The sequence below is a fragment of the Macrosteles quadrilineatus genome, unplaced genomic scaffold (assembly GCF_028750875.1).
Source record: "Macrosteles quadrilineatus isolate MER2022 unplaced genomic scaffold, UCM_ALF_1.0 Scaffold_1__1_contigs__length_201487025, whole genome shotgun sequence".
In the NCBI taxonomy this organism is placed as follows: domain Eukaryota; kingdom Metazoa; phylum Arthropoda; class Insecta; order Hemiptera; family Cicadellidae; genus Macrosteles; species Macrosteles quadrilineatus.
Window position 1 is genome coordinate 179206307 of NW_026542594.1, and position 20418 is coordinate 179226724.

Here is a 20418-nt window from a genome sequence, read left to right on the forward strand (position 1 = left end):
AGATTTAGGCAAGAGAATTGCTTAAGTTACTTAAGAGAGTTTTACTTAAGAATTGTTAACTTTTTATTTTAATTTTATGGTATTTTCTGTACTATTACAACATTTAAAACACTTCAGTAAGTTTGTCTACCAAAAAGCTTTAACTTAAGCATGACACTTCCTTTTGATTCATCTAACTACTTTAATTACTTTTAACTGTGATATATAATGTAATTACTATACTGTACATAATACAATTTAAGTGAATTATATGTGCCAAAGATTAATTTAAAAGTATTAATAACACTAATTAAGTTAATTTAAGTTAATAATATGTAGGCTTGTAGAACCCTTAGATAAGAAAGTGCAATATGTAAAAATGTCATTGTTTATATGGTGCAATTAAAATCATAAATTTAAAATTGTCTCATTAACAACCTGTTTGTTTTCTTTGAGGTTTTAAAATGTAATCGACGTGACGGCCTAGTAATTCAAGATTTAGGGTTTAACTATGTTCTATTTTAATAAAAATTGGTGACAGCTGGTCAATATGAATATAGATGGGATATCTAGTTCAGTATTCAATAATCAATGATTTTTGTCTTACTGCAACAAAAACAGCTGTGTTGCGGGTCTAAAGCACCTCTTTTCCTCCCTTGGGAGTAAAAAGTGTTTTTAGTGCCTAGAGTAAAAGTCAGCTGTTGTTAACTACCTAACTTGTCAATATCAACTTGTACGTATCAATTGCTTTAATCGGTTGTAGCTTATTGTTGCCTTCTTGTCAATATTTCAAAATAGCGATAGTATGATGTACACTAACACAACAATCATAATGTACTAAATAATTGAATCACTTACTGAACAGCTGGTTGTTTGTATTAGCAAAATTGACAACAAGTTGGAAGTCGTTTTGAGAGGTTATCTTATTTTTACATGGAAAGTATTTTTGTTTTCTGACATAGGTAGTTTATCTAAATAATGGTGCAATATGACAAAAAATAATATATTCAATCATAACTAGGGTAAAAAGTGTCTTTTTATTCAACCCTCGCTCATTTTACAACCTCGGCTTCCCCTCGATCATAAAACTTGAGCTTATGTTGAAAAGAGCCACTTCACGCCCTAGTGATGATGTATACTGTTATGTAACATCTATCAGTTGATGGTTAACCAAATGACATGTAGAATTATGAACAAAAAACTTATTTTAAGAATAAAATATTTATTGAGTATTAATACCAGCAAAATATATCAACAATAACAAATTAAAATGCCACATAATAAAAAAATTAAATGATTGTGCCCTGTGTTTTTAGCAAAAGACGGTAAAAGAAAACCGAACTTCGAACTAGATTAAAATTTATGACTTTTGTAACCTACAGATCACTCAAGTCTACCGCATCTACTTGTTCTTCCAAGGTAACGTCTGGTTTCTCCTCCACCTCAGGTGGGTTGGCAGGTTTAGGCACAGCACGAGGTATGTCTAAAGTAGACCAAGAAGCGCCGCTTGTTTTCTTCAGTTTCACTTCTACTTTTGTTGGTAACATTTGTACAGAACTGCCTTCCACCTTTACAATCTGAAAAGGATACATCAGATAACAGGATCTGAGATACCGTCATAGACAAATAGAATAACTATATAGGCCTACTGTTAAAGGAAGGTTCCGCTATGTGCCGCAAGAGCGTGCTCAGTGCTGCCGTCGTTGACTCACCGTCTGCTACTAGCACCCCAAACGAAATGCTACCAACGTATCAGACCCACTTTTCAATATTGGTAAAGTGCAAAATTTTGAAATTCTATAATTTTAACGGAAACCCACGTTTTTTTTAAATCACCGGTCAGGATATTTTATCAGCCTTTCAATGGAACAAATACAAAAATTAATTTTTTTAATCAATACCGACATATAAATTTTCATTAAAACTAATACAATTCAGTTACGGAAAAAACAGTTAAGTTATTCTGATTGTAAGCCAAAAACATTGATATTCGACAAAAACATCGGTAACCTACCATCAATGTTTCAAAAGCATTGGCTATCGATGCTTATTCTTAGCCTGACGCCTATGTGAAAGGGCAAATATAAGGTTGAAAGAAGCTGTGGAGGGATACTAGGCCTTCTTTCATTATACAACCTCTGATTCTAGTTAGTGCAAAAATGTCCTAGTAAATAAAAATAATCAAAAAAAGCGCAGTGATGTATACACATCACACACTGTGAAAGGAACACAGGACTGGCGGAAACTCTTGTCACAACTAAAATAAAATTCCAGCATTGCACAGACGTAGCGTCAGTATACTGATTAAGCCAACTGTTAAATCTATTACTAACTCAAGGGATACTTACTCCTCGCAGTTCAAGATCGTTAGTGTAGTAACTGTCTTGTTCTGGGAAGTACAGGGACATTTTAAGTCTCACGGGAGACAGTTGGATGTACGATTGCTCCGGATCGTACTTCTTGGCAAACACAGAGACATACACAGCAGATCCGGTCTGGTGCCAGTCTAGTCTACATTTGACTGAACTTCCACCCTGAAACAATATTTATGATACGAGGTTATGTCTACCTAGTTGGTAAAGTTTCCATTATGGACTTGCTGGTCTTAGGTAAAAAAGTTTACGATACCTACTAAAAGTAAACCAAGGATTACTATGCGAGCAGGTATTGTAAACCAATTTAAACTATGGAGGACATACCATTCCACACTTAAAAACTAGCAGCGTGAGGTCTAAAATGGCAGTCCCATTAAAATGATTGGTGAAGGTTGGCTAATAAACTATCAAAGTACTACTGAAACTGCTACAGATTATATTTTAGCAAAAACTTAGGGGATGTAAATCCTAAATCATCACATCAATTAATATTTTTTTGTTAAACTATTAAGTTATAACTTATTTCTAATATTTCTACAACAATTATCAATTATCTGAATACATGAAATCACAACAGCTATAATCTGTATGCTGGAACCACCCTCCTGACACTCTGCCAACTAGGGGACTGGCTAATGCTTTATGTATACATAGGTTCAGGAGACAGGTTCCATCATACAGACTTTAATCCATTTCCATGTTTTGTAATGCCTGATGATGCCTCCAAAACAAGCCGAAACTAGTTGCCAAAGCAAGCAGAAACTAGTTGCCACAGCAACCAACAGGATTACTAATAACACAGGTATTCAAACCACTTATGGCAAGCCATTACTATTTTTAATGGGACAATTTAAACCAAGAGGTGTATAGAGAATCTTGTAGGTCACACTGCAGACATTTTACCCCAGTGCTATCTATTAGAACAGCTTAGTAGCGTAACTTAATTTTACTGAAATATAAAACATAATAAAATTAGTTTCTCTTACTTAAAAAAAATCTTCCTATTAACGAATAGCAGAGTAAACAACTTAGTACCTTGGATTTAAACCAAACATGTTCGTCTGTTCTGCAACCAACTTGTTCGAGGAAGGCGTTAAAGTCAGTTGTTCTCTTAGTACAACAGGACCAGAACTTCAGTCCCTCGTGGAAGACTGCGTAGCCGGGATGGTGAACACATGGCGTCTTCAGCGTTTCTGGTCCTTCGTATGTCTAACAAAAAAACAAGAGTAGATTGTAACAATGTTAAATGCTCAAACTGTCGACATTTCCATATCACAAAGGAAGTAATAAAAAAATTAAAAATTTCCGTTTATTCAAGTGAGTTTACAAACCAGCATGATCAGACTATGGGAAAATGGTTTCATGGAGGATTTTATCAAGTGAAAATCAGTGTTATGCATTTTTACCCCTAAAAATATACTACTTTACAATTTATTTTAACATCATTTAGCTTTAAAAAAAACCCAGTAACGTAGTTAACCTATAATTAAAATTTCTTAATAATTTCCGTTGCCAGTTTAAGTAGTATTTTGCTTGTTTATAGATGGGCCTATACTTTAATCAAATTTGGGAAGTTGATTTATTTCATACTAAGCTACAGTAGAGAAAATTCAAAAAAATTGTATATAAAAAATTCCCATGTTGTTCTTATGGAGAATAAGTAAACTTGTTGTAGTTTGCTTGTTTATGAACATATTTTGATCAAATTTGGAAAATGCATTTATTTCATACTAAACTATTTACATTTTACTAAAAACACTTTTTTACCCTCCCTGTCGCAGCAAACCTAAGTACTCGTTAAACTAATGCTATTTAAAAAGGAAATAAAAATGCAATATTTTAAATGAGATATTTTAGTGTAAATCCAATCAGGCAAATGAAAATTTGCTTAGTATACAGGTTTGCTGCGGCGGGGGTATTGTTTCTTTAGATGTAATTTTTTCAAGCAGACACAATTAGTAGTAAGGGCTTGGAAAAATAGGTTGTAGAAACATAGTAATAGATTTGATATAAAAGCTGAAACAAGCTTGAAAATTATTTAGTTTTTCAAAATATATGTTAAAATGTTGTGGAAAATTAGGGTAACTTGTAACTCTGACTTTGAAATCAACTTTCCTAGTGAATAGCCTAATTACACAAACTTATTAAACTAAGTACAAAAAATATTAAAAATCTAAGTAAAATTACTTTACAAATTCGCTTCCCAACTTAGAATTTGCTAGTCTACACAAGTCAATAAATTATATTTAAGAGTTGTATTACAGTGGAACCTCGATAACAAGAGTCATTTTCAAATACCCTTGATTTTATATTACCCTTACATGTTATTCCAAACCTCAAAAAGCATACCTTGATAACAAGTCTTATTTTATGAACCCCATGAGAGCCTTGTTATCGAGGTTGTATTATTGCAATTTACATTACCACTTTGCAAGCATTGTTCTTGCAAGCAGTTCCTACAGGGATGCCGCCTTGGGAGTTGTCGGGGGTGACATCGCCTTCGCCTTGCTTGCACGCGGCCACCTGTTGGCGCAAAACATCGGACACAGCTGGCACCATTGTTGTCTAGAACACACAGGAAATTAACTTTCAATGGAAGCTTTAACTGTAAATTTAAGCATTTTCTTAGACATAGTTTTTTAGCCAGTTTTTACCTACATTCGGCTTCCCTCTTATCCAGACACTTTTTAACCAGACATTTGTTTAACCGGCAGAAGTGATTTTAGAGGATATAAGTATAATTCGATAAACCGATATTCGGACTGGCCTTGCTCCCATAAGGAGTCCGGATAAGAGGGAGTCTACTGTTTTTTAGTTTTTTTTTTGCTCGTATCTACGCCAGTGGCATTTTTGTAAAGAAGTCAAACACTTTAAAGGGAAAGCGGTCCAAACCCATTTAAGTTTTGTGGATGTGCCGGGGATTGAACCCGTCCCTCCCGCACCGAAGTCCGAGACGCACTAGGCTAGCAACACATCCCCCACTGTTCCTGAAAACATCTCCCAGGAATCATTTTCAACAATTTGACTAACCCCTAACGGAATAATATCATTAGGCCTACCATTACTTGAAATAAAACATAAGTTTGGTTTGTGAATGGAATGACTATTCAGGTAGGTACTTAGCCTCCAAATTGAGAAAGAGGTAGGTTTTCGCCTGGCAAGACAAACTTATGTCCATTCCAGGGATGAGCTTTGATAAAAAATAACTTTTTCAAAATGACGTTAAAATTAAAAGTTTATCTATCAATGTTCAAGGTCTTTTACATCAGTAGTAGTCTTCTTCAATGTTTGTCAAACATCTATGTTATTTCTTGCTGAATTGTATTATTTTAAATCAAAATTTTAAGGTTGGTTTGGTTTTTAACTTATCTAATTAGTTGACACAGTAACAAAATGTTGTAGTGTTTTTGGTTTGTCAAAGCTATTTTATATATTGTTAAAAATATAATACCTATCTACATTGGGAAGGTACTTGTTCTACATGCTACCAAATATCAATTCACTTCTGGATGACCAATAGAGGCCGATATTTCAATTCTTACAATTGTGAAAAAACTGCCAATCTAGAACATTTGGCTAGTAGCTAGGTTAATTAGCAGAGGCAGTAAGTAGACAAAAACTCAAAATGAAAAAAGTTGATTATTGATGTTTTGCCCTGAAAACATTGAAGTATTCATGACGATGTTATCGGTGGGCTACATTTGTAGTTGATACTGACAATGCAGTATCAACAATGCAGAACAATGCATGTGGAAATGTCAAAAATAGTAACATGTTGATTCATAGGCCTATTCATTATTCAAGAATGAACACAAGTGAAATTGACCAAAAAATTACAGAGAAAATATTGATGGTGAACATATATCCACTCATATTAATTTGTTGTGTATTTCAACAAAATCGGTACAGATACCATTGATGGTTGACCTATCGATGCTCATCCCTATGCTGTTCATCATCAACCAATCATCTACTCCTCATTGATTGTGATTAGGTACTGTTTAAATAATCTTCACTATTTACTGTATCCATTACTGTAGAATGATTGAGTTATGAAAGTACATACACATCTGACCACACTGGGTATTGATGACTTGTAAACTCAAACTTTAGGTTTAAGATATTTTAAAGAAAACTAATTTAACCTAAATATAATTCCAAAACTACTTTAGTGAGAGACTGATCCTTCCTCAAATTATGTAGCTCAACCCTCCTTCTCCCCAATGTTAACCTGCTTGCTACCCTTAGTAAAGAAAATGTGATAAGCAGCCAAGATTTAGATAGATAACGCAACAATACACAGTACAACATTTACCATGGGTGAATCGAAAGATGGCCGCTCGACAGTTGGTTCCGTAAATGGTTTTGGGGCTCTATATTCAATGACTTCTGCAGCTTTGGACTTGTCCACCACAGGTTTCTGGGGTTCTTCTGGCTTTACATTGTTGTGACAGGAAGTTGTACACCCCTAAAAACAAAACAATTGAGTTAGATAGATGATAGAAATTTAATTTACGTTAGGTATTAACTACGTTTGGTATTTAATAAACTTGATAGTTTTCCAAGAAAATTAGCAATGACTTGAGTTTACGTAGGCTAAATTTTTCTACAACTAAGTTACCGAATTGTGCTATTTGTTTACAATATTACTTTTTAGGGCTACAATAGACAAACTATTTATTAGTAGGCAAGTCTAAAAAATGTATATAGTGAGTATAGCATTTTCTGTTATGAAATTGTATTTTTACCAGTAAGCTATGAGAAATGCCAAATTTATATTTTAAAGAAATAATTGTGATGCGTAATCTATTAAAAGATTTTTACAAGTCACAACTTGCAATCATATTTGCCCTACTAACAACATGTTAATTGCTTTTTGATTCCTAAAATCTAAATTCTGACCATGGTGAGCACCCACACTTAGGGCCTAAGGGTAGAAACAGACAGACAGCAAAGCAAAGCAAGGCGACGCGAAGAGAAGAGAAGCGAAGTGTTTGAGAGCGAAGCGATAACATCGCACACATACAGCGATTACAAGCCACGAGATAGAAGCGAAGTCAGTACCACAATGGCTCTCTCAAAGAACACATGTAAATTTCTAGAGTTTCAAAACAGTTTTTTTTAAATAGTTTTTTTAGAGAAGTGAATTGGTGAATGAAGTGGATACCAGCAGAAAGTTGTATGGTGAATATCATCACTTATTTCCTGTATTGAGGAAGCATGTAAAACGATTTGTTCAGTATATGCGCAGTTTGTATAACTTAATAATATTAAGAATAAGTTTACATACTTACACAAAAATGCACTACACATGATCAGCCAGTAAAAATAACTTGCAAACACACTAAAGAACCTTTTAGTATGTACCATTTAATGTCAGTTAATGCTCAAAATATTTTATGGTCTTCATTCTGTAATAACAATCACTATACAGGCGTAAAATCTGTAATTCTTAAGACAATTTGGTTAACATGCATTTTAGGGTTTGCACCCAATTTTTTAATTTCTTTTTTTTTCATTCTAGGCCTACTTGAAATTGAACGCTGAATTCTAAAATGACGTTCATCCCACATCTTGTCAATGATCCCTCGGTTGTTGTGGTTTTTGTGTTTATTCTGCCATATTGCGGGGTTTTTATTAACACACGTAATAAGTAGTTCTATGTCCATTGCACTGTTGTAATGGTCACCACCACCTGTTTTCGCTCCAAATCGCGCTTGAAAAATAAAATAGTTTGTTCCCTGAAGTTCGCTCTCAGCCGCCCTTTGCCTGTTCGGGCTAACCTGATAACATGTGATTGATCATGTCGCTTTGCCTCGCTGTCTGTTTGTTTCTACCCTAAGCTTCCAAAGTGGAAGTAATAATTTGCATTGAAGGACAATGGATGGTAAACAAAACTAGAGCAAACCTTTAGGTATATTAAAAATAATGTAAAGGTAGAGGCAACCTATACTCACGGTACCTTAATGTTAAGAAATTCTGTAAAGTCGGTGCACTTTTTCTTGCAGCAAGACCATCCTTTGTAGGCATCATGAAACACTGGCACTCCTGGGTGAAATACACACGAATCTAAAAACAAAGCGATCATCAATCGATCGCTAGTTTGATCGTAGCAATATTTAATAATTGTAGCCTAACCAAATACGAAATATTTGATTATATGTAGAAGGTAAAAGTTAACCTTCCTTATTTGGTCCATCTTTGGTCATATAAAAAGTTATTTCTGAACATTCATTTTACTCTTGTAAATGTATTAATGAATAAAGTACTGTATGAGTATTTTAATTGAATTGTGTATCTAATCAATCAAATTTAAAAGACAGCCTTGGAATAGCATTCAACAGTCATCTGAATGTTTGTTGAATAATAAGCTAGCCAGTTGGCAGTTTATACATTACTAGCCCAAGTTACTAAGTTCAATCCTTTACCTAGACTATGCCTACCCGTAATCTATATATGTTAGGACAGAAAACAAAACAAGGTATGTTAATTTTCAGTTTTTATTTAGATTTCTCGGTTTATGTGGGTCGTACATAGGCTTATATGAAACAGTTGCCGGTACCCTATAGGCTAAACAAAAAACTAAAATCATGCAAGATCTTTTTAATCAAACCGAAATTGGGCTAAAGCCTGGTCCACACTTAACAATTTGTCTCCGGAAACATTGTCTCTGTAGAGTTGCCTTTAGTATCTGGCGATGTGTCCAGATGAAAAAACGTTTGTTTGAAGACAAATCTAAGTGTTTTTAGAGACAAAGTAGTGTATTCAGTTTCTCATACGAATGGGAAACAGACAGGCAAGATAGCCTACAAGTCTTTTGTCTCAAGTCTGCATGTGTGGACGTGTCTGGAGACAGATCGGATGCAACTCGAACCTGCTGGTGTTCAGCGTGAAGTTCAGGGCTGAAATTGCGGCCCTGTAAAGCTTAGGCCTACATTTCTTTGTTATCTTTGGCAAAGCCATTAAACTTAACAGAACTGCAAAAAGTGTAACTTAGGGAGCCATTCTTGTAATGTTTCTAAATCCTGTACCATATTCTAATCGAAGGTCTGATAGTAGATTTGACTGAAGTACGAACCTTCCTAAAGACATTTGTGGGTCCACCATTGTCTTTTCCTCAGTAGGCCTACTTAGTGTACATCAGCCACGTGGTTAAGAAGTAAGAAGCACGCACAGGATAAAATCATGTTTAACAATTTTCAGTCACCATACCGATAAACACTGGCTGGCTAGTGTGGACGTAAAACAAATCGGAAATTTGTATCTTATCCGAAACTGTGTTCACAGACTATCGGCAGACTCTCAGTCTTCAAGTGTGGGCTAGGCTTAATCGTGACTGAAAGTCTGTTAAGTAACCATTGAACAACAAGGCCTAAATTATTATTTAATAGGTTACATACCGGTACACCTTTGTCTGTCTTTAATCTTTAAGTACCTACATTCATTCAGCATTGCATCCAGGATTGATTTATGACAAATGAAATAGGTTTAGGCCTACATACCTTACGTTGTCAATCCTTAATGTAGTCTCAGGCGACTAGTATCAAAACTATTTTTGTTTCATTATAAAGCCTTCATCATAATACATCAAATTACTTAAACACATTGTTGTCGTCAATATATACCTACAAAGGTTTTGCATTTAGGACACACAAAAAGTACAAATACGTTAAATTGAGGTACCGGTAGTTGAAAACTGAAAAGTACAAATAAGTTACCGTACAATAGTTGAGTTGTGTCCGGCGGGGTCATCGTCCGCGTGTTGTGGCCGGACGCGCACTACTTTATGTTAATTTAACGCAAGTTATTCTTGCTTTTTAGTGTGTCCTAAATGTACCGGTCCGGTAACACTTTTGTACATTGACGACGACAATGTGTTTAAATAATTTGATGTTTGACGACAAAGGCTTGATAATGAAACAAAATTGTTTCGAAACTAGTCGCCTGAGACTACATAAGGATTGACGACGTAAGGTATACAAGTTTTTAAACCTATTTCATTTGCTTCAAGTACAGTACTTAGTGGTCTAACTAAAGGATTACTAGGCCTAACTTAGTTTTGGGTCCCAAGACCACATTTCAAATTCACATCCAAATAAGTCGAAAATCTGACATTAAGTTAATTAGTATTTATTAATAAACGCACATTGAGACATTAAAAAGGCTCACATCTGAACACAAAAAACATTCAAGTTAACTTACAGTACCGGTAGCCTAAATTACATTTAAATGGTAGGCTGGCCACCATAGGTAATAAGGTAATAAGGTAATAATAATAACCATCTAGTCGCAGGACAAACCAACGCAGGATACACGGTGGTCAGTTTCCTCATATTCGCCAGGTAACTTGCGTTGGTTTATCCCGTGACTAAGTTAGATGTAGCCAGCCTACCGTTTATTTAAATTAAATGTTTTCTGTGTTATGATGTGTTTTATGTGACGATGTGCGTTTAATTATTGATGAATACCTAACTCTGTAGGAATTGTGAACTAATTTAATGTGGATTTGAAAATGGGTCTTAAGTATGAAACGAAACTATCACTGTAATCCTTAGACTACAAGACTGAAGACGGACAAAGGTACCGGTACTTAACCTCTTAAGTTATGTTCCCTACCATACGTACAATCAGTCTTAAGGGCAAGAACGTTTAAAAAAGCCTAACTTAACATAAATTTTATCGCTTATGGGCAAAACTTTGAAGAGTGACTCCCCATCATAATATTTTGAATGGATTTTATTGTTACCATATCCGATGGAGTAGGATATTAAAAGTTTTACTCTTTAATGACATTACTTAAGTTAAGTTACACTGAACATTTTTTTAAACAAAAAATAAGTTTTGAGTAAGTTAAGTTTAGGCTAGGATTAAATTTTAACTTGGTTATCCAATAAGGAATGTTTGAGGTTATAAATTATAACACTTAAGTTTGGGTTCCTACCTGATTTGTTTGCATTGGGATCAAATGTTTTACCACAACCTTTATTGTAGCATAATACTAGCCCCTCATCGCTAGGCATATTTGTTTCCTTTTTTATTACAATACAACAATTTAAAATAGCTTTTAGGTTACTAACTTAATAGTAAACAGAGACAGCAAGTAAATTCGCAAGCAGAAGCAGAGCAAGGTTGCAGTAGTAACCTAGCCTAGGCTAGTAGGATCAAGAGAATGAATTTCTTGACAACTAGTTATTTTGGCCTTGGCGAGATCAAATAAATATTCTAAATAAAGTTTAGAAATCCCAAATTTGTAGAATCAATAAGTTTGTTTCGTTAAATCACAATACAAGTCACAACACAAATCAGACAGAAGCAGAAGTCAGAAGTCACTCAACTCACTACACTAGTCACTAGCTCAGCACAGCAGCTCCCTCGCTCTCAGTCTGTCTGTCTGTAACTCTCCAACTACTCACTCCAACCAATACTCCATCCAATCCAACCCAAACCCCAACTGAACTACCCTGAACTACTGAAACCTGAAACTCGATCTGAACTGACTAGTCCCAGTAGTGAGTGACCAATGGCCATTATTGACCAATTAATAAGTCAATAAGTAATTTATTAGGCCAGATCAAATTGTACATGCATTAGCCAAGTCAAATTAATAATTAATTGGAAATAGTTATTTTCCTACAGTTACCTAACAATGTACATCTTCTCTCACTGATTTGAGAAAGCAAAGTGGCCAATTCGCTCATCAGTGAGACAATGTTAACATTGTCTCACTCTAATGACTTTGTCTCACTCCATATTTGCAACGTGAAGGCACGAAATAGTGAGCGCCTAACATGCAGACAAGGTCGTATGCGCGCGAAATACGTTGGCAGCACTGACTGACTGTAAATCAGCTGGTCAGCTGTTGTACTGTAGTGACACAGTATGTTTCACATTGATTATGTCAAAAGTTCACTTCTGTGTTAATATTACGTTACTAGTCCTGAAAATAAGTGTTTGCCGGACGAGTGTGGTCGTTCCCGTGCGAGACGAAGTCGAGTACGGGATTACCATCCCATTACTCGTGTCCGGTAAACACATTTTGGACGAGTGACGTACGATAGTTTACGCCATACTACTAAATCTGTACAAATTCTCATATATTACCACCAACTAATTAACTAAAGGAATAAAAATCACTAGTTTTTGTTTATAACTACTCATTGTCACCCAAATACAGTATAATCAGCTGATTGGTGTCCGGTAATACTCATTACAGTTAGAGTACAGTAGTGTAGTACGCAATGAAACCCCATTTGATTAATAAGCTGGCGGCAAACAGCTGTTTTCTGGACTAAATCCTTGAGTGGGCAGTGGGAAGCTCGTCAAAATAGCAGCGTTGCCAATTCGAGGGTAATTACCCTTTTCGAGGGTAATTTGGGCCTTCGAGGGTATTTTCGAGGGTAATTAATTTTTGAGGGTAAAAAAGGGTATTTTGAACAACCCGAGTGCAACATATATTAATACAGTAATAATAATTAATTTACGTTCATAATTGTTATTTCTCTATGGAATGTGTTGCACAGTCGTCTGATACATGATTTATGAGTGTTTGTACGATCTATTAGTAAATTAATTGTATACTTGACGTTCCGTACCCAAGGGCATCTATATGCTTCCACTTACACAGAAAGCCTTGGAACTTAGAACAGTTCCTGGGATAACAGCTATTTGTATATCTTTCTTGAACCAGGTTAGATAGTAGTTTTCAACAGTTGCAGTTGCGAACTGTGCATTGTAAATGTGAAGGGAAGGTGTTCCGGTGTTTGTTTATTTAATTGACCTGAGCTGCTTGAATGAAAGTCAATATTATGATTTATTAAAAATTGCTACGAGCATTGAGTGTTCTGAAGCTAAAGTGATTTGTTAAATAAGTACTATATTGACAAATTGATGTGTATGCATGAATTATTTACGAATTGAAGTTTTAACTGTTTACTTAATCTATTTTTTCGGATTCCTCAAGAAAGAGTGATTGTTAATAAAGGCCTAGGTTAGGTTGAGCTATGTGTGAAATTTGTAGATTACAGTTTCACAGGAAAGCTGTGAGAAGCTAATACACATCAGAAGCAGAAGTGCAAGTAACAGTTACCTCGGAAAGTGCTCCAAGAGCAGCAAAAGCTTTCTGCGCATGCACAAGCTGAGGTGCCCGTGGGTGCAGAACTCGAGTGGAAATAATTATTATTCCATTAGTTTCTTGTAATTTGTTTATTTTCAACACTTAAATTTAAAAAAATGTTTAACTATTCGATTTTCCAATACAAAATCAATAATTTATATTCGAAACAGGGCCCAGTAATGTAAAAACTCCTAGTTTTGCGACGTTGGTGGTTTTCGAGGGTATTCGAGGGTAATTTTGGGCTGGACTGAGGGTAATTTGCCAAAAAGGGATTGGCAACACTGCAAAATAGTGTAGTGTGGCGTAATAGTAGTATATTACGTTGCTAGTCCTGAAAATAAGTGTTTACCGGACGAGTGTGGGATTACCATACAAGTCCGGTACACACATTTTGGACGAGTTACGTACGTTAGTTTACGCCATACTACTAAATCTGTACAAATCCTTATATATTTCCACCAACTAAAGGACTAAATTCACTAGTCGAGGTTATGTTTTTGTTTATAACCCGTCATTGCCATTTAAATACAGTATTAATCAGCTGATTATCATTATTTATGACTATCTCACCTGACCCCAGCTCTGCTGGTTTTGTGAAAAAAATTATTGACTATTGACTCCCTAATCAGGTTGAGATTTAATCATGGTTGAAGGAAAAAACAGGTGTTCTATTCCCACATATTCTGACGTCACTCGGATTGAAAACAAAAGATCACCTGATTGTAACTGATGTCAAATTAGTATGTATTTGTTTTGATTTGATTGTTTTTATAATAATAAAAACAATAACAACCAAATCAAAACAAATAGTATACTAGTTTGACAGTTACAATCAGGTGATCTTTTGTTTGCTATCCGAGTGACGTCAGAATATGTGGGAATAGCTAGCACACCTATGTTTTTTCCTTCCACCATGAGATTTAATGGTTTTACTAACTGCCTTGATTAGATCATGGAAACTGGCTTTTATGCCGTTATATGAGGTTAATATGGATTTTTTTGCATATTTAACATGAAAACATCTAAAATATTTCTGATATTTTCTGTTCTCCTGAGGATATAAAACTTGTTTTGGAAGCTGCATCCCTCCATGAATTTGAGTCCTTGCAGGAGGAGGCTCTTACTGATGTTTTCAGCTGAGGTTTGTCGAAAGATTTGATGGTGAATCCCACCAAGAATAAGTTGATAAATGTTGGCATAAATCGATATTCTCTGGATATTGAAAATGTCAGATAGACTCGTCATTTGCGTTTGGCCCACACATTCACCACATCTGCGACAAGGCCTCGGATATTCTCAAAATGCTAGACACTGAACATCCATGGTTGCTTGATTCAGTATCAGTTCTCCGTGCGCCAACCACTAGAGAACTACTGTAGTCTGGCCACCTTACCAGCTCATTCTTGCGTCTTATTTACTATCTTCATTTTGTCCCAATACGGGAAGAATGAGCTCCTCATTACCATAGACTAAACATGTTTCATCTATGGTAGGCTACTACCATCTAAATGATCTTTTCTCCCTAAATTTTGATACTTAGATAGAATTTCCCAATTTCTCTCTAAACCATGTTGTGGAGCTATATCTGGCCTACGAAGGGCCGAGCCCCTCGCCAGATAACATTTTGGCCGGATAATATTATTAAAACAATAATTTGTATCTAAAAACAACTGTGATTGGTTAAAAGTTGTGTTTAAGTCTCTTTTCTTAAATATATATATGAACATGAAACAGATAAACCAAGACTATGTGTATAGCCATGGGAAATATTTTTGGTATCGTTTGCGGGAAGTGATATTCTGAGATCGGATATTACAGGTATTACTGTATATTGATGTAAGTTTGTATTTTTATTGGTTACGAAGACAAATTTTTAAATTCTAAATGTAAATTTCCCATAAATGGGCCAGCTCTTTCAAGATAGATATTTGATGCAGTCATTTATTTATTTATTTATTTATTTACAAACGGAAAACTCCATTTTCATAACATACAATCATGGCAAGACATTTCATTCAGACTTACATAGAACAATTCATACATAACATCAAGATGACCTAACTAAAGAACCCTAATAAATAAGAATGTATCAAAATATATCAATATATATAACAATAAATAACAAAAAATAACAATGAATAACAATAAATAACAATAAATAACAATAAATAACAATAAATACAATAAATAACAACAATAATTAACAATCAACATGGGGAACAACAAATTTGGTAATTAGCTAACAAAGATAAAAAATCAAAAAACAAGTAACAGTAAAACAACAACCACAATGATAAAGAAACAAAAAAGAAGGTAACAGTATAATGATCTCAACAGCAGCTAAGCGTAGAAACTCTTCAGCCCATTTCTAAAGACTTCATCGGACATGGAAAAGAAGTCTAGGTGTTCTGGAAGACAGTTTCCAAGGCGATGGAGACGTGGCATAGTGCTGTGGTACGCATATTGTGTAGAGCAATATCTCCTCTCAAACAGTTGTTTTGATCTTGTCGATTTCAATGCTCGAAAATATGTTGAAATATGTTATAGATTGTTGACACAATAGGTACTGATGTTGGTATAATTTTTACCGTCAAGCGTTCAAGTTTTTAAATTTTCTACTTGTGTCGTTAACACTATCTTTACGTGATCGTAAACTAAAATTACGATCATAATTAATTAAGTTTTTCCCTGCAGTAGAGGGTTTAGTTTTAGCTTCTTGTCACATTGTTTAACCATTTTGTTGTGGTTTTTAATAGGGAGTAATGGCTTGTAACGGTGAGGTGGTTGCTTGGTTACATTCAACTCAAGTGGTTCCTAGCATTGCCCTTGTCAAGCAAGTTTTCAGACAGCAAAACATAGCTTCATAGCTCAGATCAATTGACAGTCAAGCGGTTTCCCTTGAGTAATAGTATAGTGAAATTTATTAATTTTACATGACAGCCAACATTATTGCAGCAGAAAAAACACTTATCGACAAAGTGCTTTGTTGTATTTATCTATTTAATAAAATAATGACAGTCAAGTTGATGACATAGGTAGTTATTTGTTGAACAAATGGTATGCTCCTATTTTAGAATTCTTCTTTACATTAAAAACACTAAAATGGAACTCCAAAAATGTCAACCACTTCATTTCTTTTACAAAGTCCTCTTTAATGAGGTTTATGTTGGACTTTTAAGCAAAAAGGATGAAAGAAAACTATATTTCATTTCAACCATAATAAGTTTAATATGTACATTGAGATTAACTATCAAAGTATGAAAATAAATAGTCAAGGAGTAGAATATAATACAAACTTAACATTTTACCACAGTGAAACTTATCACAGAGATCAGTTTGAGTTTAGGAATCTCAAAACTAAAGTTCTATCTTGTACCGCTGAATCATAGCGAAGATGAACCAAACATTTTGCAACACAGATCTTCAAAGTTGCTGACGTCTTCACCCTTGATAAACCTCTTAAACTCTGAAAAAATATTTGAATCATAACATAATGTAGGGGAATGCATAGATTTTCATCATGAAATGTGCTAATCTCAAAATATACTCTATAACAGTGGTGAAGGTCCATTCGTCAAGGGGTGTGGGTGGGATACCGGGGGTATACTCACCAGGAGGAAGAAAGGGGGGTACAGGAGTCACCCCCTGGGAAAAGTTTTTAAAATTAACTTCTCTAAACACTATTTTTAAGAATTTATAAAGTGAAATGTAGTATCTATTAATAATAAAAATACAATTTGATGAACTTTTTTATTTATGAATTCATGTTTCTTGATTCAGTTGCCAGTAGACAATTTTTATATTACATTTAATTACAAACTACATAAATTCATCTTGTGATCTGTGATTCATCTGTGTAAATTCATAAGTTGATCTGTCTTTATGTAAAGAATATGTTAAATTATTTGATGAATTATTGAATTATGTAAATATTTTAATCGGAATAACTTGTTAAAGATGTTTAAAACAAGGTTTAGGAAAAGTTGACGCAGCACTTAAAGAATCTAAATTGATTTTCATCTTACCAATGAACAAGTCCTTTGTTGAGGAATCTGAGAATACTTTACGAAGGTTTAAAACGGTGCTGTCGTAGTTTGCACTGTTGGAACTATAGTTTTTCACGGTTTCTTTGAAAATCTTAAATTCTTCTTCCTTGAGACTACTTTTAACCTGTAAAAAATGCAAAGACATATCAAGTTTAATTTAAGCAAGATTTTTGGAGGAATATATCACTGGTTTAGGAACTCTTTGTAAGGGTTGATTTTTTACACCTCACCTTTTTTTTATCATATCACGGCTGAAATCGGAAGACAACAATGTTTATAGTTGAGGATCATCAAAGTAGTATGAACGACCAACGGTTTTGAGGTTAAGCATGGCGAGGCGAGGCTCAAGTAGTTAGCGTGAGCACCGATGTAGCCGCCGCCGAGGCCGAGTCAGACTGCCAAAACTGGTTTCTGCGCATGACCGGCCCAGACGTGCAACAAAACCACTGGGACCGGGTGCCGCCGGACAGTCTGTGCCATTTTGTGACCCGATCAACACGTCTCTCTCCAAGGTATAGTGCCTACTTGATATCATTTTATGATTCAGGGAAACTAGTTGTTTTACGTTTGGATATTCACGATCGATATTGATTAATTGTTTGCGATAATTTGTTCACGATAAACGAGGTTTTCGATTTTGATCAGTGATCAATTGGTATTTTTTGCAATTTAATTTAGATTTTAAATTGTGAAATAATTAGTTTGAAGTTAAAGAAATTTTGCCGACTAGCAATATAAAATCCAAACGAGTTAGCATACACTAGGCTATTGAGGAAAGCAAAAGTTGAGCAAGGCCAATTGAGTATTCTAAAGGATTTTTACCTACACGTCTTATATTACATAACCTCTGTGTCACCTTCCAATATCCCTCCTTTTGCTGAAGCATAAGCAGCATCCTTTGGGCAGAACACGCTACTCAATTACCTAAACCCTCTTGTATCGCAGTTAAGGAGTGATTTAATAGGTTAAGCCTTAGCCTAGTTGTTATTGAAAAACTATATAATTTGAGGGTGACAATAGCCTAAGCTTGTGTAATATAACGTCATATAAACTCAATGTTGCCTTCCAAACACCTCTCCTTTTTCTGCAGTATAAGCAGCATCCTTTGGGCAGTGTACGCCATTCTATAGCCTAATACCCTATCTTGTATGCTTAACGAATTTCTGGTATTTAATTAAAACTTAGAGAGAGTTACGAAACAGAATTAACTATAAGGATATAGCTGTTTTAGTGCTCGCATAGCTGGCGTTAGCCTGTTGATTAATTGGGATCTTTAAAGGATAGTGGGGGGTCTTAGTTATTCAAATTAACCTACCGTAACCTATCCTAGATTGCTGAAGTATATTCAGCATCCTGGTTAGCTGTACAGGCTATCTACCCTTAACCTTTTTGTTGTTTAGAGCGCATTTGCGTGGGTTTAGGGTAGTGACCGAGGTTTATACGGGCGTTTAGGTAACGATTAACCTACCGTAACCTATCCTAGATTGCTTGAAGAATATTCAGCATCCTAGTTAGCTGTGCAGGCTATCTACCCTTAACTTTTTGTTGTTTAGAGCGCATTTGCGTGGGGTTAGGGTAGTGAACGAGGTTCATACGGGCGTTTAGGTAACAATTAACCTACCGTAACCTATCCTAGATTGCTGAAGTATATTCAGCATCCTAGTTAGCTGTACAGGCTATCTACCCTTAACCTTTTTGTTGTTTAGAGCGCATTTGCGTGGGTTTAGGGTAGCGACCGAGGTTTATACGGGCGTTTAGGTAACGATTAACCTACCGTAACCTATCCTAGATTGCTGAAGTATATTCAGCATCCTAGTTAGCTGTGCATGCTATCTATCCTTACCCTCTTTGTTGTTTAGAGCGCATTTGCGTGGGGTTTAGTGTAGCGACCGAGGTTTATACGGGCGTTTAGGTAACGATTAACCTACCGCAACCTATCCTAGATTGCTGAAGTATATTCAGCATCCTAGTTAGCTGTAGACCTACAGGCTATCTACCCTTAACCTTTTTGTTGTTTCGAGCGCATTTGCGTGGGTTTAGGGTAGCGAACGAGGTTCACATGGGCGTTTAGGTGACGATTAATCTAGCGTAACCTATCCTAGTTTGCTGAAGTATATTCAGCATCCTAGTTAGCTGTGCAGGCTATCTACCTTTACCCTCTTGGTTGTTTAGAGCGCATTTGCGTGGGGTTAGGGTAACGATCGAAGCGTAGCAAGGTTTAGTTTGATCCTATAACCTTTGATACCGATCCTAGTTTGCTCGAAGAACATTCAGCATCCTAACTAGCTGTACAAGCTATCGAACCTAATTCTTGAAATAGACTCTAACGCGAGAATTGAATTAACAGATAACACTACACATAGATTATACACGACAACGTTTTCTTCCGCGTCTGATGGGGTAACGATGATGAGTGAATAGCGACAACTGGTTCGCACATTTCACTGAGTTACCCTATCATTTTCAACAAAGGGATTTGATTAAACACAGACGATCGACACTTTAGATGATTTGAAACGAAATTAATATTGAGTGGAATTTCACATCAACAATATTTTGTTGATTCACATCGACCCCTGGAAATTTAAACCCAGCATCGCTGAACTATTTTGGCAATAGGATAACGAAATCGACACACACACAGAAATTCCCTCACATATTTATGGCGCCCGAACAGGGACTACTGAATAAGTAGTTATTGTCGAAAATTTGGAAATTGTTGAAAGAAAAAAAATTTGGATTTTAGACGATTTATTTGAGGAACAACGATGTTCTATCACGTAGAGAGATTCCTTAGACCATTCAAGATTCTCCTGGCATTGAATATAATGGAAGAAGGTGACAACGGAAGCGCTTCGTCACAAGGAGGCGAGCAACAACCTATCGCTACGGTCACGACCTCGTC

General features: G+C 35.4%; 2 protein-coding genes across 2 annotated transcripts in view; both read right to left on the bottom strand.

Annotated features, from left to right (window-relative positions):
• Window positions 1-1190: 1190 nt before the first annotated feature.
• Window positions 1191-11692, bottom strand: LOC128983266 (cysteine and histidine-rich domain-containing protein morgana-like). The gene is made up of 7 exons (XM_054402504.1): window positions 11296-11692; window positions 8317-8423; window positions 6670-6822; window positions 4779-4919; window positions 3390-3563; window positions 2328-2513; window positions 1191-1556 (listed from the first exon to the last, which is right to left on the bottom strand). The coding sequence occupies exons 1-7, from the start codon at window positions 11372-11374 to the stop codon at window positions 1356-1358; spliced, it is 1041 nt and encodes a 346-aa protein (XP_054258479.1). The 5' UTR covers window positions 11375-11692; the 3' UTR covers window positions 1191-1355.
• A 5053-nt stretch (window positions 11693-16745) lies between these two features.
• LOC128990779 (regulator of telomere elongation helicase 1 homolog) overlaps window positions 16746-20418 on the bottom strand; it is a 30596-nt gene continuing 26923 nt past the window's right edge. Inside the window, exons 16-17 of the mRNA XM_054413359.1 lie at window positions 17493-17637; window positions 16746-16933 (exon numbers count right to left, since the gene is read on the bottom strand). Coding sequence (XP_054269334.1) covers window positions 16851-16933; window positions 17493-17637 — 228 coding nt within the window. The 3' untranslated portion in view covers window positions 16746-16850. The remainder of the gene's footprint in view (window positions 16934-17492; window positions 17638-20418) is intronic.

Excerpts from the sequence above, each read along its gene's own strand:
- LOC128983266 (XM_054402504.1), bottom strand. The coding sequence starts at position 11,374 with ATGCCTAGCGATGAGGGGCTAGTATTATGCTACAATAAAGGTTGTGGT. Across the intron at positions 8,424-11,295 it reads TCCCAATGCAAACAAATCAG|ATTCGTGTGTATTTCACCCA; the intron begins GTAGGAACCCAA and ends CTTTGTTTTTAG. Across the intron at positions 4,920-6,669 it reads CATCTTTCGATTCACCCATG|ACAACAATGGTGCCAGCTGT; the intron begins GTAAATGTTGTA and ends TGTGTGTTCTAG.